General features: G+C 34.2%; 1 protein-coding gene across 3 annotated transcripts in view; it reads left to right on the top strand.

Moving 5' to 3' along the window:
- The window catches only part of LOC143252612 (aromatic-L-amino-acid decarboxylase-like), a 39,365-nt gene extending 15,474 nt beyond the window's left edge, over nt 1–23,891 (top strand). Inside the window, exons 6-12 of one of the 3 annotated variants that reach the window (XM_076505011.1) lie at nt 1,168–1,234; nt 5,950–6,044; nt 13,470–13,537; nt 14,697–14,787; nt 16,579–16,677; nt 19,793–19,894; nt 22,114–23,891. In XM_076505011.1, the coding sequence (XP_076361126.1) occupies nt 1,168–1,234; nt 5,950–6,044; nt 13,470–13,537; nt 14,697–14,787; nt 16,579–16,677; nt 19,793–19,894; nt 22,114–22,335 (744 nt within the window). In that variant the 3' untranslated portion in view covers nt 22,336–23,891. The remainder of the gene's footprint in view (nt 1–1,167; nt 1,235–5,949; nt 6,045–13,469; nt 13,538–14,696; nt 14,788–16,578; nt 16,678–19,792; nt 19,895–22,113) is intronic. The other 2 variants (XM_076505009.1, XM_076505010.1) reach the window with 2 other exon arrangements.
- Nucleotides 23,892–24,415: the final 524 nt, after the last annotated feature.

Raw genomic sequence — 24,415 nt, 5'->3', positions numbered from 1 at the left:
GTTCGAATCCCTACCACACCAAACATGCTAACCCTTTCAGCCGTGGGACCATTATAATGTGACGGTCAATTCCACTATTCGTTGGTAAAAGAGTAGCCCAAGAGTTGACGGTGGGTGGTGATGACTAGCTGCCTTTCCTCTAGTCTTACACTCTTAAATTAGGGACGGCTAGAGCAGATAGCCTTCTTGTAACTTTGCGCGAAAATTAAAAATAAGCAAACAATTCACCAAGATTATAAATTTATAGTATTATGAGGATTTTTTCATTAAAATAAGAGATTGGTTACTTACTTAAGGGAGGTAGCAGATTGTTTTCCAACACTTTAATTATAAGACCTTACAGAAACCATCTGGATGGAAGGGGCTCAGATTCAAAAAGATTTAGTAGTAGGTGGAGTGGGGAAGAACATGGCCATTCGATCATAAATCAATAAAAGGAAGGAATATTGGTTTTTAAAAAAGTAACATTGCTAAGACATGTGTCCGGCAACGGTCACTTGCAATCTCTCTGTTTCGTAACCTGAAGATGACCTAGGTAGGTCGAAACATTGTTCTCTTCTTATCAACAAAAGTTAGGCCCGGCATGGCCAGGTGGGTTAAGGCGTTCGACTCGTAATCTGAGGGTCGCGGGTTCGAATCCACGTCGCACCAAACATGCTCGCCCTTTCAGCTGTCTGGGCGTTATAATGTGACGGTCATTACCACTATTCGTTGGTAAAAGAGTAGCTCAAGACTTGGTGGTAGGTGGTGATAACTAGCTGCCTTCCCTCTAGTCTTACACTGCTAAATTAGGGACGGCTAGCGCAGATAGCCCTCGTGTAGCTTTGTGCGACATTCAAAAAACAAACAAACATCAACAAAAGTGTTAATACCCATACCAGCAGTTCTAAGATACATTTTTATTTAATCTGGGTTTCTCGTGATTAAATATAAGAAAGAAATATACTTTAAAGATTACAAATTTGGGACTTAGGTTTGACTCTTCATCTTTTGGTGTCGGTCGCCGATTAAACGTTAAGCCTACTTTTTTGTACAATGATGTAAGTACATTATTTATTTATTATAACAAAACGCTTACAGATATAGATTAATAAGCGGTATATATATAGTACGATATTACTCTTAGTTTTTAGTTCAACAGTAATGTTCCGAGTTATGATATTGCAGGTAGTAGGAACTCTGGGATCAACCAACTCGTGTGCATTTGACAACATCGAGAGATTAGGAGAAGTGTGTAAGTCTTGAGATTTTTTTATCTTACTACAGTAACAGATATAAGTTAATAAATCCAAAAATTATCTATTTTTCTTATAAATATCTTGAATTTACAATTATCTATTTTACTTGTGTTTAGCTTTATACGAATGAAACTGTACAATCTTACTGAAAATAGGGCTAAAGATTCGTGGAATTAATCTAAAATTATTGAAGAGAGTGTAATCAAATGCTTATTAAGCCTACTATAATCAGTAAATGGTGTGTTTGTTTAAGCCTATATCAGTAAATAAACTGGACATAGAAAAACGAATAAATTAACAAACTGTGTTAACACAATTATACAAAATGATATTCATAATATAAAATAGAGGACTAAATAATATTAATCCATAAATTAGGGATACATTTGAATTAATCAAGATATCATTATTTCCCTAAATAGGCCTGACATGGCCCAGCGCGTAAGGCGTGCGACTCGTAATCCGAGGGTCGCGGGTTCGCGCCCGCGTCGCGCCAAACATGCTCGCCCTCCCAGCCGTGGGGGCGTTATAATGTGACGGTCAATCCCACTATTCGTTGGTAGAAGAGTAGCCCAAGAGTTGGCGGTGGGTGGTGATAACTAGCTGCCTTCCCTCTAGTCTTACACTACTAAATTAGGGACGGCTCGGTGCAGTAGGCTAACAACCTACTCACTTAAATACCTGTTGAAGAATCCGCAAGCGATTGCGGCCCTATGTTCCTTGATGGAATCTAATGGTGATAACTAACTAACTATTTCCCTAAATATATAGCAATTTCACAAAGAGAAATATGCTCAAAAATAAAGTTTGCATATGCTTACATTGCGGTCTGCCGGTTACTCAGCGACAATTATAGTCGAGGCCTTACAACATTAACAATTACGGTTTAATTCATTATTACTGCTGCCCTGGCGGAAGACATGCACATGAGTCCTAAAAATAAATTTATCATCAATCTAAGTGTTAGAAACGTACTTTGAATCACTTAATTTTCAACTGTGCGATTTCAATCAGATTTACTATAAGTATAACTTTTCAGTTTCAATCTATGTTTGGGTTTGAAGATATGGCATAGGTCAAATTATAAAATTGTGTGTTAATATAATTTGTATATATGTAGTTTTAGCAGATTTTTTTTCGAATAGTTACACAGAAGTCTATATATACGTAACTGTCTCCAGTTGTGAACTGATTGACTAAAGAGAAGACAGCTAGCTAGTCACAGCACCCACTGCCTACTCTTGAACTGAATGAATAGTGGGGCTCGATCTTCGCTCTTATAGAGTACCCACAGTGTGGAGAGTAACGGGATGTGAACCATAAATTCTCATATTCACTGTTTGGGTCATGCCTATTATATTAATAATATAATAATTAATTATATTAATAAAACGGATTATGTAAATTTATTAAAGTAAGTCACTGACATAATGGTATGGAGTGGTTTATTTGTTAATTGTGTAGTATAGGCAAAGTTTATAAATAATTTAATACAATAATTAGATGTATGTCAGATCAAAGTGGTCGTTACTTTTAAAATTTTGATTTACAGCATTCTCACCCAGTCATTTTATTCAAATATATGATTAATTAATTCGCATCACATTCTATCCATATTGAACAACATTTAAAGTTGCTCAAGGTATTTTAAATTTTATCTTGTAGCTTACAATATACCTGTTTATTCTAAATGTTCTAGAACATTCCAGAATATTCTATATCATTCTGTAATGTTTTAGCATATTATTATAGAATATTCTAGCATATTCTGGAATATTTCACAGTATTCCACATTATTCAGAATGTTCAAGAAATTCCATAAATAAATAATCTATACTGTCACTTTTTTACTTCCGTAATATGCTATAAGATCATCCCATAAGTAATGTCCAAAAATTTAATACAGAAAGTGCATCATCATTTCTGTCTTTGTAGAAGGCTTTAATGACTAAAACATGTAGTAGGACGTATATAAAAATGTTCAGACAAATAAAACAAACTAACCCAACTCAACTTTTTTCTGATCATTAATCAAACAAACTCTTAGGAAGATGGATGTGTCTGAGGAGCACATTAGGTATAATACTTTATAAGTTTAACAAAGAAAATAATACAGCAGAAACTACACGAAACGTTCAAGGTGTTCACGGTGCGGAGTCTCTCAATGAATGAAAATGTTGAAGGTGGTTTAAGAAGTTCAGATCAGGTGACTACAGCTTATGTGATGTGTCACATAAAGTCGTCCTGTTCAGTTTAATGATGACTTGCTGCTGTCTGTACTTGATGAAGATTGTACTGTAACAGTTGAAGAACTAGCACCGAAACTTAATTCAACCCATTCAACAGTTCACCGTCATCTGCAACATCTTGGAAAGGAGTCAGAACTTGGAAAATGGATTCCCCCTGATTTGACAGAAGCCAACCTAAGAGCAAGAGCGGATATTTGCACTTCTCTGCATTCTCGTGAACGTAATTCACCTTTTTTTGACATGTTAGTGACTGGAAATGAAAAATGGATATATTATAAAATGTTACGAGCCGCAGACAATAGCTCAGTGCGAGTAAACTGGCTAAAACATAGCCCAAAATGAACCTTCACTCTAGGAAAGTCTTGTTAAGTGTTTGGTGGGATATTGTTGGTGTGATCTACTTTGAGTTGCTGCCACTCAATGTAATGATTACATCAGACGTCTATTGTCAACAGTTAGAGCTCTTGAGTATGCACTGAAAGAAAATAGGCCTGCTTTGATCAATCGTAAAGGTGACGTTATAATGCATGGTCCCATACAGCAAGGATCACATCTGCAAAGATTGAAAAGCTAGACTGGGAAAAACTTCCATGTCCTCCTTATTCTCCAGATCTTGCCCCATCTGGTTATCATCTATTCCGAAGTCTGCATAACTATCTTGATGAAAAATAGCTTGGAACACATGAAGATATCAAAAGTACCCTCTCTACATTCTTTTCCTCCAAAACCCAAGAATTTTATAAAAGTGGCATTCAGAAGTTTGTGAATCATTGGCAGAAAGTAATTAATAATAATGGAGCATACATTATTGATTAAATAACATTAAAAGCGTTTAAAGACCTTTCTCTTTTTCTGAACCTAGAATCGGACATTACTTAAGGGATGACCTGATATATAGGATGATAGTAGTTTCTAGAATATCTACAAGACAACTTCAGGTCAATCTATCAAGAGACTACTATCGTGAGCTTCTTGAATCAGCCATAACCTTTGTGGGTAGCATCCCACCTCGCAGAGTGTGACGTGTAGCACCTGGAGAACTACCAAATCATTACATTCCCTCAAGTTCTGGATATTCACGAGAAAGTTCACTGGTTTGGAAGAAAGAGAAGTTCGTGACGTCTGTATCTTTGTTGTTCGAGTCTATCTTAGGGCATGGTTCACTGCTTCTGATGACATTTCTCCTCGCAGTTATATTAGGTTCCTTTATTCTGATAAGTATAAGGAAATTTCAAAATCTGACTATCAAAACTTTGATTCCTCTGAATTTACAACTACAGAGTGAAAATGACATTAAATGAGTAAGAAGACACGGCTGAGCCTTGAAAGCACATCCAGCTGAATATTGAGAAGACTAAGAACGTGCCAATTGAAAATTTCGTCACATCACAATTAAGTTCTCCACAGATTTCTTAAAATGCCTCAAAATTTCATCTTAGTTTCAGGTGTATAACTCTAAATCGTGGGATCTTACAGACAACCAAAGGAAGGCACTACAGACGGTTCAATACTAAAATGTGGCAAACGACAATGCTGAAATATGTGCGACATTTATTGAGGGGTACAGTGCCATCATAACAAAGAAAGAAAAACAAAAATAATCCCTTATTCCACTTGTGCAAGATCGTAAAAGATGTTTCCCTAACAGCAAAAAGAAAACAATAAATAATAATAGAAAAGTGATTAAACAAACTAAAATCGAATAAAAACCACATAATTATAACTATGTAATTTTGCTATTGGACATCTAATTAGGTAATAATATACATTAAATGAGTAATTTATAAAAATAATAAATATGTTTTTAACACATAATACCACTTAATACATGAGGTACCAAGTCAATGCAGTCTAGAACTTCAACCTTATTAAACAACTTCTACATGTGGTCCAAAATGAATGAAGTTTGATAATTAATGCTGTCGTATTTTGTGTGTGTGTGCAAATTGGAACTAAATCAGGGATAAGACCTTTACAATTTTAACCTGAAGTTTTACCTGTAAATAAATTGTTTTTTTTAATTTCGCATAAAGCTACACAAGGGCTATCCGTGATAACCGTCCCTAATTTAGCAGTGTAAGGCTAGAAGGAAGACAGCTAGTCGTCAAAACTTTCTGCCAACTCTTGAGTTACTCTTTTATCAACGAATAATGGGATTGACCGTAACATTATAACGCCCCCACGACTGAAAGGGCGAGCGTGTTTGGTGCGAGGGGGATTCGAACCTGCGACCCTCAGATTACGAGTCGAGAGTTCTAATCACCTGGCCATGCTGAACCCTGTAAATAAAAAACACCCTACTGTTGGACTGTGTAGATTCATTGAATTCATAGTTGTTCAACTGCCAACTAATTCTCCTTTAAAACAATACTGAGAGGAAAACTGTTAAATAAATCATTTCAAATGAATGCCTAAATGTGGAAGAGTGATTTTTGCCTTACATTTTATTTCTTTTGTTCTAGGTAAGAAAGAAAACCTCTGGTTTCATATAGATGCTGCTTATGCTGGTGCCGCTTGCATTTGTCCTGAATTTCGATATCTTTTAAATGGAGTTGAAGTAAGTATTCAGAACTTATCAATCTGTGTAAAACAAAATTTAGTAAATCTAGGGGAAACCATATGTGTATGTAAGTGTATTACTTAATCAGTACTCAACTGTCCTCATTTTTTAAATATCATACAAAACACGTTCTCTCTATATGTGTGTGTGTGTATTAGTTTGTTATAACTCAAAAACAAGCCGAAACAAAACCAAATTAAATAAAAAAACGCTACAACTGAAAAGAACCTAGGGTACAAGTTACAATGTGAGATTATAAAATGTATCCTAGGTTTCAGAGGTGACTGAAAACGTAGGGCCCACATTGCGTTGGGGATACACTGTCTACCAGTCTTAACCTTCATTCGCCAGTCTCACATAAGAAATAAAGAGTAGCAATAGATATAATTATATAAGTGATCGTATCGAATGCGTGTTAGATAACACCTGTGATACTTTAAATTATTTGTTATACAAACAAATGCCTATTATCACATAACTAATTCAGGTTGTTTCGCGAAATAAGAGGGCTTAAGGTCTGGCATATCTTGACGCTCGACTTCGAATGTCCGGATTACGGGGCCGAAATCCATTCCTGAACGTACTAATCCTCACAACCATGCGAGCATTATAACGTTATGACCAATCCCCTATCCGTTAATATAGTGTGATTTAATAATTGACCTCTCTCTGGTCTATTACATTAAGATTAGGAACAGATAGTGGAGATAGTACTACAGTAGCTATGCAGAAAAAAATTCAAAAATCAAACCAATAAAAAAGAGCCAGTAAAAGTACGTACTGACATACTATGCCCAGTAGTAACTGTCTAAATGCAGTCGTGGTTTCCAATACTGATATATCACGTGGTAATTATGACTAGAACAAGCTACAGCAAAACCATATTTTATAGGAAATTGTATACAAGACTCTGAAGAGAATACATGGAACTGGAACTGTTTTATAAGCTGTTGAAATGAGGAACTGAAACTTTACAAAAACTATGTTAAGTATTTCATGGTATGTTCTTTACGAGTTAAACGACAGTTGATTAAATATGTTCCCAATGGCTTTGTGAAACGAACGTGAATGTTACCACGAAAAGTGGTATCAGTAGATGTGTAACTGCTCAAAATCCATCGCCAAGAAATAGACGAACCAAAAGATTGAAATGAACACGAGGCCAAAGTGAGTGGAATAAGCAAAACTGGAGATGTGTGTCATTTTAAACAGAATAAAACTTCGATTTGTTGAGAATATCAGCGACAGTCTTCCAGCAGTGAACAACATAATTGTCAATTTATAACGTCTGCAGTGAAATCAACGGTGTCGATAATCTATACAAGTTTGATGGCTTCCTTAAAAGTAAAAGTACAAGAAAATTCGGGTTCATTTTCCAGTAAAACAGTTACTTAAAGCATACAGTAAATGTGATATTAAAGAGGTGGCCTCGCACGTCCAGGTGGTTAAGGCACTCGAATTTGTAATCTGAAGGTCGCGGGTTCGAATTACCGTCCCACTATGCATGCTCGCCCTTTCAGTCGTGGGGGCAGTATATCGTTATGGTCAATCCCACTATTCGTTAAAAGAGTAGCCCAAGAGTTGGCGGTGGGTGGTAATGACTAGCTGCCTTCCCTTTAGTCTTACACTGCTAGATTAGGGATGGGTAGCCCTTTGAGTGAAATTCAATACAAACGAACAAACGATTAAAGAGGCAGATGGAACTCTCATAACCATGGCTTGTTCAGCAAAATGTCCCAACATAAACACTCCACTGGTAAGGCTATATGACGTTAATAAAAAAACTGAGAATGTTTGACGACAGTTAAATTAATTCACTGAATTTAGGGGGCGTAATACAGAATACTTGGAACAATATTCCATACTCGTACGTTAATAAACTGTATACCAGCATGATTGTTTGTTTTCTTCAGATATTTTCTCAAAACTACTCAAAGACTATTTGCGGTAGCTATTACATATTTAGACTGATAAACTAAACAGAAGACAGCTAGCTATAGCTATTCAACAGCACGGCGTCCGCCATCGAAGCCTTGGGCTACTCTTGTCTGCCCTAATTGTGGAATGTGATCATCAAAGCGAGATGTTTATTTATTTTTATTTTTTGCTGTAGTGAAACGTGAACAATAGAACAGTAGCTCTATAGTCTGACACGCTAACCACTGAACTTTGACCTTTTCAGCCTAAAACATGATGTAAATTTTTTTGTAAACCGCTCAAATCTTCTATTATAATAATAGTTTCTGTTTGTCCTGAAAATGTACTTTAGAATAAAGAAAGACAGAATAAACAAAAATGATGAAAATAGAGACATTATGATGCTATACAAAACAGATCTATCAGCTACAGAAATCAGTTTGAGCAGTAACAACGAACATGATAACTGCGGATATGCTGCAAATAATTGAAACAAAAGTGACAATAGCAGGAATATACTGTTCACCACATAAGCAACTAGACATAGCATTACTCAACAACATCTTTTCCCACAACCATAACTCTAGTTATTGGAGAGCTAAACAGTGAAAACGTTAACATTAGATGCAAGTACACAAACAACAATGGAAAAAAAGTATCTTATAGTTTATAGATGATAATAATATAGCCTTATTAAATGATACCACCCCGACACACACAGTGTATGCCACTAACACCAATGACATACTAGACTTGTGTCTTAGCACATATAATATGAGCCAAAAACGCATAAAATTCCAGGTGGGAAAACATGTTGATAGTGACCATTTACCAATATATTGCGTCTTCGATCTCGCCTCCCCATAAAAATACAACCTACAGAAAAGAAAAATGTGATTATAGTAAAACAAATTGGCAAAACTATAAACAGGAATTATACAATCAATTACCTAATAACTTTATAAAAGTAGCAAAAAAAACATACTAAATTGGATAACTATGCCAAACAATAACGGAGTGCCTTCAAAAAGCGGCCAATAAAACAGTACCAAATTAACACATGGAAGTCAAATACCCAAATAATTACCCTAATAAAAAAACGAAGACAATTAAGAAGACAGTTCATGACAACAAGAGACAGAGAAACTAAAACGCAAATAAACAATATAAGAAGTCACATCAGAGCACAAATGAAACTACAAGAACAAGATAAATAGGATAATTTCTGCTCAAAACTAAACGATAAAAGTGACCCGAAAAATTCTGGACACATCTTAAATGACTTACCAACGACAATTCAGCAGCAAAGAAATATCCAATAGCACACACAAATAGAGAAAAAGCCGAAACTTTCAAAGACCAACTACAGAATACATTTAAAACACATACTGATCCAGATATTAATACATATTTCTACAACAAAGCCACAAACTATATACTAAACAATAAAGAACAATTTGAACCAATTTTCCCAACAAGTATATCTGAAACAAATACAAGACACATCACAAACTACGAAGACAAGATCCTAACGAAAGAAATACATGAACTTCTTGAAGCAATAAAAAACACAAAAAATAAATCTCCGGATGAAGATGAGATACAAGCCATCCTTCTAAAAAAGGGCACTCCGAAATTGTTTGACCACCTAAAAGCACTTTTTAACTTATCACTATCCTCAGGATACATGCCAGTTTCTTGGTAGCTTGCTAATATATTAATGTTCCATAAGGAAGGAAAGCCAGCAAATAAACTTAATAGCTACCGACCAATCAGCCTGACCAGCTGTGTAGGTAAAATTCTTGAAAGAATAATCAGTAATAGACTCTCCACATTTTTGGAGATAACATGAAAATTACCAGAAGAACAAAATGGATTCAGGAAATGTAAACAAACAACTGACCACCTAGTCGATCTAACCGAATAAATAATAGATAGCTTTAACAAACAACAATATACTGTCGCCTGATTTCTTGACATTGAGAAAACATTTGACACTGTACGGCACAATAGTATACGGTTCCGTATGAATGAAATGGAACTACCGCGTGGAATTATTCGCTGGTTATCAAACTTTTTGGAAAATAGAAAATGTAGAGTAAATGTCGAGGGTGCCTTTTCTGAGTACATTACTCCAGAAGCTGGCGTCCCTCAGGGAAGGGTGGTTAGCCGTATACTCTTCATCATATACGTAAACAATATGCCATTGAAGGATTCTAATCATGGATTCTCCTCACAGTTCGCTAATGATGTGGAAGTCTGGAAAAGTGCCACAACACTAACAGTAGCGGCCACAAACATACAACCGCAACTAAATAGAATAAGCGAATACTGTTAAAAATACATAATAAAAATAAACACAGTAATAATACAACTTGTCGTCTTTACAAAATTGACAAAATACAAAAAACTACAGCCTGAAATATATATGAATGGAACACTACTTCAGACTGCCACATCGGCAAAATTTCTTGGTCTAATCTATGATTCAAAATTAACTTGAATTAACCATGTAAACGAAATTAAAAGTAAAGTCTGGCGAAGAACCAACTATGCTAGAAGTCTAACTGGCAAGTACAGTGGAGCATCAACAGACAATATACTGAAAATTTACAAAACATACATTAGACCAGTAATTGACTCTGAAGCTCCAGCTTGGATTACTGTAAGTGACAAAACAATGAAAACCAAACTACAAACAATAGAAAACAAACTCCTCACAACAGCATATAGAGCTCACAGAACAACATCATCTCAATTTATACAAAAATATTCAAACATACCAACCGTACCAGATAGACTCCTACATAGTATAATAACGTACTTTGATAAAAAATTGGATGAAAAACGAATTACTATGCGAACTAAACAGGTACCTCATACATGAAGAAATTAGTCCTAAACACCTCTCCCGATCAATATATATTTTAAACATAAAAATAAAAAATAAATATGTGAAAAAAATGTAAAATAATAAAAATATAAATAAGAAGTAATAAAGAAAAAAAGTGCCACCAACAAACTAGATATATTACTGATAGGGAAAAACAATATCTATACATGTTTTTCAATACATGCACATTCCCCTGAAGAGGGTCGTAGTAATTCAGCTCACTCTGACCCAAAAAGCAGTAACTAACACTATCAAACACTGAATGACCACACAAGTAAAGGAAGGAGGAAGAGGTCAAAGAGCACCTGACCCTCCAGGGTACGTACATATCATACCCAAACCCGAGAGAGAGAGAAAACATTTTGTTGGTTTGTTTGGGTTATTTTGAATTTCGCACAAAGCTACACGAAGGCTATCTGCGCTATCTTCGAAAAATTTCTTGAAATAAAAAAAAAATCAATCTGGATTTTAAAAAACTGGTTTCTGTCACAACAGACGGTGCTCCCGCCATGACTGGGGTGAAATTAGGATTTGTATGTCTTTTGAAGCAGCACTTAAATGAAAATAATGTGAAGTTCACACTGCTATCTTTCCATTGCATTTTGCATCAGGAAATCTTATGTGCTCACATGTCTAAAAGTGATTAATTGAAACTTTTAATGGACATTGTTGTAAAAATTGTGAATTATATTAGAAGTGGAAGCTCTCTCATCCTTCAACAGTTTGTTGAGTCTTTGAAGAAAAGCAGTGACTGTACTTTTAATGATCTTACTGGTTTTGCAAATGTAAGATGGTTAAGTAGAGAAAAAGTCTTGGAACGATTTACTTCCTCATTTCTTCAAATAAAAAGAGTATCTTGTGAAAAAGGTGAGATTAAAAATTTCCCTGAAATTGAAATTTTTGTCATGACAATGTGATTTGCACTCTCTGTGCGATATGATGGCTCACTTGAATAATTTGAATACGAAGCTTCAGGGAAGAGGTGAAATAATAAGAGAGCAATCACAGTCTATTCATGAATTTCAATTAAAACTAAACCTCCTTGCGGAGCAATTACAAGAGAATGATTTGACACATTTTGCAAAGTTGAATAGTTTTCTACAAACTAATAAGGACTATGATTTCTCTCATGCTAAAGATTATTTCTATGTAAACTGGTTCAAAAATCTATCTCAAAATTTAAATCACGTTTCTTCGAATTTAAAAAATTTGAAACTGATATTTAATTTTTGCACGATCCATTTCAATTTGACTTAGGAAATTTCAGTGAGGAAATTACATCTTTTTGCTTTGGATAAGTGTGGAAATGCTTACCCTGCAAAGTGTAGAACATATAAAAGGTAAACAAAAATGTTCTATCAGAGAGATGTGGCTCACTGTTTTGATAATTGAGAGTCTTCCAAATTTAAATATAGCAAATTTAAAATTATTTTCCATGTTTGAATCCACATGGGTGTGTAAGTCAGTATTTTCTACGCTAGATTTTCTCAAGTCCAGATACAGATCTCGGCTTACTGACATAAATTTAGAGGCAGAGCTAAGATGCCCATTGTGCGTAGATATTAAATCAAATTTCACAAAACTTGATGAAAACCTCCATCAATATTCACAATGAAGGTTAGTTGAAATACAATTATTTTGATTAAACTAACATCTTTCTTTTTTTTTAATAGTGTGGCCAACGTTGTTTTCATTAGCCACAGTTGTGACCATTATGTTTGTTTGTTTTTTAATTTCGCGCAAAGCTACACGAGGGCTATCTGTGCTAGCCGTCCCTAATGTTGCAGTGTAAGACTAGAGGGAAGGCAGGTAGTCATCACCACCCACCGTCAATTCTTGGGCTACTCTTTTACCAACGAATAGTGGGATTGACCGTAACTTTAAAATACCCCCACGGCTGATAAGGCGAGCATATTTGGTATAACGGGGATTCGAACCCGCGACCCTCAAATTACGAGTCGAGTGCCTTATCAACCTGGCCATGCGAGGCCAAAACATTTGTACAACAAGTTAATAAAAGCGTATTGAAGTTTATGAAAAGGTCTAGCATTAGGTTGTAGGATAAAAATGTAAGTTTATTTATTGTTGGTATTAAGTACGGTAAAGTTTAGCCCTAACTAAACCAAACGTCGCACACAACTTAGTGTTATCTCTTTATATATAAATAAAGGCTTGAATGATGTTAGGCCTGTGACAAGTGAACTTATAAATTTCCGTGTCTGCGATTATAATTGTTTCGTATCATTCTGGAAATCCTGTATTTAAAGAACTGCTGTTGCAATAAAGGTACTAATGTGACTGCAAATGTTTGGCTGGCCTCTGCTAATACAAAAATTAATGTATTATGTAACTTATTTACAATAACTTATTATTCGTGGCTATGTGTATTCCATAATTATTTCAAATATTACAACGATGCATATATACTGAAACTATGGTATTGTCTTTATCAGTACTCTAAACATTTATATTGATATATAATATATATCTTATTGCAAAACCGTTTTATGAAATGTTCTGCATTCGAACAATAAGATAAAAATTGTGTTTGTAAACAACAAAATCATCACAGTTCAGAAATGAGTGTAAGTTTGTGATTTTTCTAACTTCAGTATGCGGATTCTTTCATATTGTCTCCTACGAAATGGATGCTTATCAACTACGATTGTTGTACTATGTGGTGAGTTAAGTCACTTCTTCTATTTCATGCACTCGTAGAAAATAATGTAAATATTCGTTTTCAAAATGGTAATTAAAGTATTATAACTCATTGTAACAATTGTAAACAATCAGTCCATGTTATAAGTTAATTATTTTAGAATAATTAATAAAATTCTTAAATCTGGTTGTTAAAATGTTTTAATTAAATGAACGAAAGTTGCTACATTCTTTACAATATTTGTCTTTCAATCTAAAACATGATGTAATATTCTTTGTAACACGCTCACATAGGCTATTATAATAACAGTTTGTTTGTCCTGAAAATATGCACGCGCATCTTATGATCTAAACGTGCATGTGTTGCTAGTGAGATTCGGATACGAAAGGCCTCAGTTTTGTTTGTTTGTTATTAAATGCAGAAATACGTAATAAAGTATCTGTGTGTATCAATACCTGATTGTTTGTTATAAGCACTCAAACTTACCATTGAGCCACTAGTTGGCTCAAAAATATTAAAATCTTGCGAATGTACGAGATGTTCCATCACTGATTTCAGTCCTTGCAAGTTTACAACTCTACTATTGAGTAATCAGCCAGGCAACAATACTATTGGGTCACCAAAAGCTTTCAGGACTTTTCTAGCACACAAAAAAATTTTCTGCGAGGATTTTAGTTGTTGCAACAAATATTATTATGCGATGTTTTTTATGCTTTGGATTATATTTTTATTTTTCAAAGAAATTATTTTTAAAGTAAGGTGTCTCAAAGTGCCTAATATTTATTATTTTTACCTCATTAAGCGTATGTTCTCAGTCAGGGTGTTTAAGGTCTTAGGAACTTCAGGCTAAACAGTTTTGGAATTTGCTTTTTATACAAAAGCCATAATGGACAATTTTCTGTGTTGACTGCAGGAAATTGAATCCCGGATTTTAGCATTGAAAGTTCGTAATTGCGGCTCTCACAACGGGAGACCAGTTTTGGGAAACCTAAAACTTGAACCGGAGTTCCCAAAAACGGTAACTCTGAAGATGTGTTATTATTATTATTAGCCTGGAGGATACCCACATTCTTGAAGAGGTGTCTTAGAAATTTTATAGGGAAAAAAATACTATTATTACAATTTCTCTTTCTGTAATCACAACAAGACTAAAGAATGCATATTTTGTGGTTTACTTTAGGGTAAAAGATCGTGAATATATTGTTAAGCCTTTCTGTGTCACGCCTGTATACTTAAAGGAAGACTTGCACGAACAAACAGTCGATTACAGGGTAAGTGTTAAAAATGTATTCTCAATTTTAATTAAAGTTCTAATACCCATACCAGCCATCTTGAGAATATATTTTTATTTCAAGTGATGGGTGTATCGCCATCACGAGGGTAAATGTTATTTCCTTGTATTCATGTAATGTTTACGTCTCACTCTTAAGTTTATTACTTTTTTACTGAAACATTAAAATTGAAAGGTTTTACTGTAGTTTCGTATAACGTTTCCAAAATTTTTATTTTTACAGGGGTGTTACATGGGGGCCTAACTTTGTTCGTTCGGACTTGTAAAGTGCAAATAAATCGAGAATGTTGAAAATAACGTGAGGTGGTTATGTAACACTAGTCAATCTGTTACAGTCATGAACACAATTAATCTTCATAACTTTAAAACTGGAAGCTGCGTTTAACAATGCTCTCAACTTTAAATTATCTCTGGAACTAGGAAATGTCATTGTTTTTTCTATTCATCGAAAAGTAAAGTGTTTTTAGAATTCTCTATCACATTAGGATGTTACTAATTTGCTTAATTGTTAATAATTTACTCAAGCTATCTCAGTCCCATTGCTTGATGTACTTCTGCAGGGTTCCTGAAAGAGTTTCAAGATATAATAAAGCCAGAATTAAGAGTAAAAATATTTTTTTATTTCTTGCTTTTGAAGTTCATATGTCATGTTGTAGTTTACATATTACATAATTCTTCTCGTGATTCATGACATGCGCACGTTTTAATGACGTAAGGAGAGTACTAAATACAACGTTAAGAGTTCCTTATGTGACTTCATTTTGGTGACTACTGAGTATCTGACAGACAAGACTTTGTGTTGTGGTGCGAATGGTTAAAAATAGATTATTCACGTGAAACATTAAGATTTTACGTTTTTCTCACATCCACGAAATTGTTGTGGAAATTTTTTAAAGATTCCAAACAGAGAATAGATTCTGGTATGAGAAAACGTCTTTGAAAGTACAAATTTGTAATTACTAAACTGACAAATTCTGCTTTCAATACATGACTGAAACTGAACTCTTATAATTAAAGTAGCTCGAGTTTAGGCACCATCTTCTAAATATACAGAAAACTGCTGTGACAGGTATATTGACATTACATAAGATATACTCGCCCCTTCACCTTCAAATACCTATTGTCTCAACTAATAATGTTTTGATGTTTCTTTATTCAACACTATAAAAACCTAGTCACTTCGTTTAACGGCCCAACATGGCCAGGTGGTTAAGACACTCGTAACATGAGGGTCGCGGGTTCGAATCCCCGTCACACCAAATATGCTCGCCCTTTCAGCCGTGGGGGCGTTATAATGTGACGGTCATTCTCACTATACGATGGTAAAAGTGTAGCCCAAGAGTTGGCGGTGGGTGGTAATGACTAGCTGCCTTCCCTCTAGTCTTACACTGCTAAATTAGGGGCGGCTAGCGCAGATAGCCCTCGTGTAGCTTTGCGCGAAATTAAGAAAAAAACAACAAACGTTTAGGTCACTAGAATACTTGATATCCAAAACTTTTTTATTACTTTCAGAGATTCATTTAAAATTGTCACACAACGTTTCATGTACGTAGTTTCCACTATTTTCTTGTTACCGTTTGTGACTGTCTGACATACATGGTGTCCACTATGTTCATGTTACAGTTTGTCACACTTTGTGAAAGAAGTAACTGTTTCCCGAAGCGAGTGGATACAAATTACTGGCCCCAACTGAATCAACACTTTTATATATGTTGTTGTTGTTTCAGTAAATGTAACAATTTTATACAACAATCTTTTCTGGTAAATTCAGCACTGGGGAATTGCCTGTGGCAGAAGATTCCGGTCCTTGAAGATGTGGTTTGTGTTTCGAATGTTCGGTGTACGTGGCTTACAAACGTATATAAGAAAGGTACGGGTTGCTTCTGAAATACTATTGATAATGAAATTAAAGAAATACAGTTACTCATAACATTCTAGTGGATTACCATGTGTGATGTAACATTTTATTTACATGAATGTTGAGTTACTCAGTTATAATACTGAGAGTTTTAGATTGTATGTATATAAGATAATAAATGTATGTAAAAGGGGATACACTTCATTACAATTTTGCATCAAAAGTGATGAAAGCATTAGAAATAAACTGACTAAGCATTTGAAAATAAACAAATACTAATTTAATGAGTAAGACTCTCTTTGTAGACAGAATAGAAAATTGAAGCAAAAATATATATATTTAAAAAAAAGAACGCCAGTGCACAAGCTGTATGGTAGGAATTTATAAAATGTATCCTGGTTTAGAAGGTATCTGAAGGGGTTGGACTCGCACTGCGCTGAGTGTGCACAGTATACTAGACTTAAGTGTCTTCGCTTTCCTCACAAACTGCAAAATAATAATAAAACAATAAAGGTCAGCAAACAAACGAGGATTTTCAAGCGTGCAATGTCCCACATCCATGCCATCTTTCACTTTATGCAGCTAGTAGCGAAACACGGCTATTCTAGAATAAAAATGATACACGCTACAGGGGAATGCAATTAGAAACTTTTATCACGCGAGTAGCATTCAAAGATCCATGATATTATTATAAAATTTAAACATTCATGGGGTTCGTTTTGAATCTTTTACGTCTATAGTTCTTTTCCAACTTTTTAACTAAATTAAACTCTTACACTCACTATCGAGCCTGGAATGCTAACCTCATGAGATAAGTGTCTATTTATCTCCCATTAGTAATACGTGTTAATTTTTTTCGACGAAACTTATTTGTATCCCTGTTGCTATACGGGTTTGTAAATAATACACTGTGTACTTTTCATCATGGAAACAAGTAATGAAATACATATAAAAAGGAAATATTATGATATTGCTATTGTTGTATTGCATGAAAATGATCTAAAATGGGTACAGTCATTTGTTGGTGTTTTACAATGTGATTGGTTGTCATCTAACCAATCAAACAAACACACACCAGCATAATATATATAATAATACAGACATCATGCTCTTTCCAAAAGTAGTATGGTGATTGCCCTCATAAATCAAAACATTTCACGTGACAAATTTGTATTTATACAAAAGTTTGTACTGGTAAGAGTTATAACATGCGGTAGACTTGAGAGATACTTCACGTTTCAATAGGGACTACATGGGAATTCTGTAATCAGGAAATACATGAAACTAGTACTATTGATAATAAAACTTAACGAAGTGAAACGACCCAACTCTATAAAAGCAGTGTTAAGTAACACAATTTATAACATAACATAACAATACAGTAGATACCTTGTCTATGACATAGCTGTAAGTACAGGCATGGATGTTATCCCTAAGATAGAATATTAGTATTAAGTGATCTCGATAGATGTTTAACTAATCCAAAAGGCTGAATTGGGTACTAACTTCAAACGATAAAATAAGTAAACCTGAAGAACTGTGATTTTCCAGAATTCAGTTTGTTTAGCACCATCCATGATAGTTTGCTATATAGTAGAGAGGAAAATAAGTATAGCTGCCAACGTACAGCATCTACAATAAACCATGTAAGGTCTGCATTTCAACCAATAATGTTGAAGATATTTGCACAAATTTGATGGCACCCTGGCTGCTGATGGGTACGAATTAATTTATATCCATCATATAACCTTCTCAGGTACAAGACATGTTAGGCAGGGATTCATCATTCAGAAAAACTGTGATCTTGAGCCTTTGGCAGATGTGTTGAAATGATATCTGAAAACAAAAGGTTAAATGGAATAGTCGTAACCAAAGTTTGCTCGCACAAGCTTCCAATTTGAATATTATTAAAGTTATGTGGGCTTATATGAACTGAGAAGGTCAAATGGTAACTAAGCAACTTGGTTGATTGTAGGGAGTAACATAGGACAAATTGGAATAATAATAAAAAATCATATATTTATAAAATAACGAGAGCGTAAAACAATGTATTGTTTGCATAAAAAATATAGAATATTAGTGGGATGTACAACTTAATTTTGTTTTTATATTTGATGTAATAACGTAACAAACATTCAGTTGTAAAAACTCAATATTTGTGACCTGTATATTTGTATCACTGGTACGTTTTCATACTTGCATGGTGTCCCAAAATAAATATACCGGAAAGAAAGTTGAAGTTTTTTATTATAGATAACAATACAATTTCAAAACAAAAATCTTTTGAAGACTAGTAAGTTTTATTAAGTCATTTATTACTATTTTTATTCACATCGTTTATCATTATTATTTATGATGCCCGGCATTGCCAGGTGGGTTAAGGCGTTCGACTCGTAATGTGAGGACCGCGGGTTCGAATCCCCGTCACACCAAACATGCTCGCCCTTTCAGCCGTGGTGGCGCTATAATGTTACAGTCAATCCCATTATTCGTTCATAAAAGAGTAGCCCAAGAGTTGGCGGTGGGTGGTGATGACTAGTTGCCTTCTCTCTAACTTTGTGTAACTTTGCGCGAAATTCAAAACAAACAAAACTGAAACTTAGAAGTTTTCAATATTGTTGTTCTCTCAAACGGTACTTCCTTTTTGACGTATTCAATTTGGAACACCCTTTATTTCCAAAACTGTACGTATATAATTGCATTTATATGTAAGTTGTATGGATTTCTGGAAGTTAAATTCGGGTAATCAAATACTGGAATACCACCATAATCATAGTCCTTTATTTAATTCAGTATTAAAACAAATAACTTATTAATAACAGTACGTGCGATACCAAAATATTCAGACTATAGTTTTAACTTTTGCTAACACTATCACTGTCCTCCGGTGAGTCAGCGGTAAATTTACGGACTCCCAATGTAAAAATCCTGGGTTCAATTCCGTACAAAACAAACAAAGTATAGTAATGCTATCATTGTAAACGATCATAATATTATTGATTTGTGATATACTAGATCGAATCATTTATCTTACGTTAATTTTATCGTAATTTTTCATGTGTGTGTGTATTTTAATAACTTGGCCCACCAGTGTGATAACTAATCCAAATAATATATCCTTCAACAGCATGTTAGACTTATTCACGAGTTTGAAAACCTAATAAGAAACGACCAAAGGTTTGAAATTGTACTTCCTCTGGTTTTGGGAGTTGTTTGCTTCAGGCTGAAGGTGAGAAAATGTTCATTTTATCTTGAAATTGTAATCATCGTAACTTTTTTACATATTTTTTTCTGCATATTTATCTTCTGATAAACGTAAATTGATGTTTGAAAATTAAAAGCTCAAAAACGACATTACTTGCCATTTCATCTCTCTAGCAGCTGCTTAAACTAATCTAACTTCAGGTTCTTCTCATATACATAAAATAAATATTGAAATAGTACGGAATTCGATAAAATGTGACGGTGAATAGACAGATAGATAGTGGTTCAAGCACTTACTGCATTTAGTGATTATTCACAACGTCAACTATAGAATCGAATATGAGATAACAATGCAATTGCCACGACTTCTATATTGGAGAAAAAAGCAGAAAAATAGAAATAAGATTCAAAGAACACAAAAAAACACCTTCACACGTTTTTGAACACTGCAAATCAAATAAACACAAAGTAACCATAGAAAACACCCATATACTAAGTAGAGAAAAAATATAAACAAACGCAAAATCAAAGAAACCCTACTTACATAACAACTAAAACCAATATAAAGGAACACCTTTATACCTATACTAATTAATAACCTAACATCCCACTGCAACTCTCAAATGACCAAATATCCTTTTGATTAAACACTTACTCAGTTGGTACTCTCAACTGGCCAAGTATCCTCTTGATTAAATACTTGGTTAATACTCTCAACTGACGAGTTATTCTTTTGATTAAACACTTAAATAGTACTCACAACTGAATACATTTATTTTTGGCAGAACACTCACTCATCGCTGGCAGCTGATCGACTGTTTTTCTTTCAGATGAACATTTACTTAATGGAGTCATAATTAACAAGTAATAACGAAGTTTTTATAAAACTCGTTATGTTCGTACGGTTCAGTATGACATTCTTTGATAAAACACCCACACAATGGAAACAGCTGAATACGTGTGTTTTTGACGAAAAATTTCCCTCAGTATTTACGAGTGGTTAAGTCTCTTTTTCATGAAACTTTTACTAAGTACAGTTAGAAATCACAAGTGATAATGTATTTGTTTATGTACTCACAACTGACTAAGTGTTGTTTTTGTTTTTTTATTTTGATTAAATATTCAGTTTTCATAATTGACCATATGTCTCTTAGTAGACCCGGCACGGCCAGGTGGTTAAGGCACTTGACTCGTAATCCGAGGGTCGCTGGTTCGAATCCCTGCCACACCAAACATGCTCGCTCTTTCAACCGTGGGAGCATTATAATATGACGGTCAGTCCCACTATTCGTTGGTAAAAGAGTAGCCCAAGTGTTGGATGTTGGTGGTGATGACTAGCTGCCTTCCGTCTAGTCTTACACTGCTAAATTAGGGACGGCTAGCGCAGATAGCCCTCGAGTAGCTTTGCGCAAAAATCAAACCAAACTCTCTCATTAGTCATTACTCACAAGTGATCACTTATTTATATAAAAATAGTCGATCTATTTTCTGATCAAATGTTACAATTTCTTAAATACACCTGAAATGCTCTTGCCATAAAGAGCACAAAAACGAGTTTTATAACAGGCAATCTCTTATTTGTTTTCTCATAGTATGCCATCTCTTGGGATGATATAACCTCACATAATTGCTCTATTTCTACAATTCTTTTGTAAATACTTAAACTTTACCCAGCAAAATTCTGTGTTTATAATATTTTATGTAATAAAAATGCGCTGTGTAGCTGTTGCTATGGGTAGTAGTTTCGTTTTAAACTCACTGTTACGCTTGCTGAATTTTTTTAAGAATGGCGTTACAAATGAGTAAATGGTTTTGATAACTATTGTCAACCACCATAACTGATTTTATTTAAAATTTACAAATCCTAATGTTTTATCACTTTATTCCTAATTTGAAGATTAATTAAACTAACTATCCTACAACTATTTTTCTTATTAAGTTTAATTATTGTTATTCACGAACTTGGTTAGTGGGAACTGTCGCAAGAAAAATCACATGCAAATGTTTAGTTTCTAATAAACTGTTTCCTCTGTTTAAATGTATTCAAAATATAAAATGAAGTATGAATTATAACTCACCTTTTCCATTAAATACAGTTTATTCGAAGTCAGTGTTTTTTGGACGAGGTGTCGTTCAATAATGCACAAAAAATTGTTGGATTGACTGAAATTAAATCTCGGTTAGTTGTATATGTTTTCCTGCAATCACCAAATCTGACTTACAAATGTCTGGGTTATTTTTCAGGGTTCTGATACACAGAATGAAGAGATGTTACGTATTATAAGAGAAAGAAGAAAGATAGCTCTGAAGTCTTCAAGAATACGTGGTCTGTGCGTTATCAGATTTGTCGTATGTGGCAAAGATACGGAAAGTGAAGATATACTGTTTTCTTGGAGAGAAATCTGTCTGGCTGCCAACAAAATTCTAAATTCAACAAATGAAACAGACATGCGCGAACAATTTTAGTATTACTTTTAGAACTAACTTTTTTTAAAAGTGCCCTTAAGCATTTTTTGTTATAGTTTTTAGATTAAGCATTCTCTGATTTATTTAAATTTTGGTAAATATTTCAAAAGGTTCGTAATAGAAAAAAATTATTTCCTGTGTTAATGTAGAATTCACTTTTAATCATCAACCAATCGAAAACCTCTGTAACTAAAATGATCAAATACGTACGCAATCATGAACCTCCTATAGGGCCAGTGTTTTGAGATCTGATTAAAAGAGTACGATATGATCGTCTAATTCAAAGTATTCTAATGTAACTATAATGTTTCAATAACTATCTTAATTGGATGAATGGTATTGGTGGGGTTTGGTAGAATTGTATGAGTGTGACGTAGAAGTTACTGTAGTGTTTTTTTCAGTTTGTTGTTCTGTATCGATACGTCTTCAAACATATATCTCCAGTCCATGATTGTTTTCGTATGTTGTCAAAGCCTAGGTGCTTATATCACGTTTTTTTTCGACACCGAACATACACGGGCTATTTTGAGAACTTGTGTATCAGTAATCTAGGTAAGTATCTGTGCTCTTTGTTAACATGCTGTGAAAACCATTTGTTATGGAAGCACTCAGAAACAAACACTTCACTAATGTTTGTTGAGAGATATAACACAGATGTGAACTAGTCATGAAGAATGTTAGTCACGATCATGTTTCTGAATTAAATTTAAAAATATATTGTAAAGTTTGACTTTCTTTCTGCCATACGAACATCTGGATAAGTTGTGTAGTTTGTTTCATTCAAAAAGTAGCCATTCTACGATTATAGACAATCCAATCCTGATTTCTCTTGAGGGAATTGATCAGTTGGCCACGTCCTTTTGCATTTACAAGCCTGTCCAAGCGTTTTTTTCTTCCCGTCTGTCACCAACTGATGGCAAATGAATTACTTGCAAGCTAACCGTAACATGATTAACTTTCTGGTTTTTGTAGTGCTCAACAGTTCAAGAACAATATTTTATTCTAGCTGGAAATACTAGTACCCTGGACGGAAGTTAAATAAATTTATGATTAATAAAATGTTTATCTTGGGACATGAAAAGTCGTTTTCCTTGTATGTAATTGTACAACACGCCAATAAAAACTGCAAAACACAAAATGTGAAACCGCAAGTTTGCTTGTATCTCCGCATGGACCAAACAAACATTCGTGTCAAATTTGGAGAAAGTCCAGTGACAGAGGACGAAATAGTGGTATAAAACACAAACCCCCCCCCCTTAAACAGCAAAATGCAACATTAAATATTTGTATGTACCCCCACATGGGCCTAAAGAACTTCCATATCAATTTTGGTGAAGATCCATCCACACCCTACGGAGTAATTACATGAAAAGACAGTATGCACCAGCATTATATATATATGTAGATATAAAAATATATGGACTTCTAATCAAATGGTGTGTAGGGTGGAATCAGTCATAATAAAGTTGCCAGTACATTTATTTAGTTATTTTCAATTTCATATATTGTAACTCTGTCAGAAGTAAAATATTCTCGCGATTAAAAAGTCCGTGTGATAGAAACCAGATGTAAAGAATTCATAGTAAAGGAACAATTATCTTACAGTAGCGTCACCTTGTGATAAAACAAGACAACAAATAATATTTCTTAGGTCATCCTTATCCTAAATCAGGGTCTTTAAATATTGATATTTTTAATACATTTAAAGACATTTTTTTACTTCTACTTACTTGTTCAAAAATTTCTGCTTGGAAAATTTATATCAGTAAAATAATATACTGATATAAATCCAGTGTAGTTATTTGTCCATCAGTTCCTCGGATGAGCTTGCTTTTGTTCACAAAGTATCATGTCATCCCATAAGTAATGTCCGAAAATTTAATACAGAAAGTGCATCATCATTTCTGTCTTTGTAAAAGGCTTTAATGGCTAAAATATGTAGCAGGATTTGTATAAAAATATTCAGACAAATAAAAGAAACTAACCCAACCCCACTTTTTCACATCATTAATCAATTAAACTTATGAAGATGAATGTGTCTGAAGAGCACATTAGGTATGTAATGCTTTATGAGTTTAAA

This window comes from Tachypleus tridentatus, chromosome 6 (genome assembly GCF_004210375.1).
Source record: "Tachypleus tridentatus isolate NWPU-2018 chromosome 6, ASM421037v1, whole genome shotgun sequence".
Taxonomy (NCBI): Eukaryota; Metazoa; Arthropoda; class Merostomata; order Xiphosura; family Limulidae; genus Tachypleus; species Tachypleus tridentatus.
This window is presented reverse-complemented; position numbering and strand designations above follow the sequence as displayed.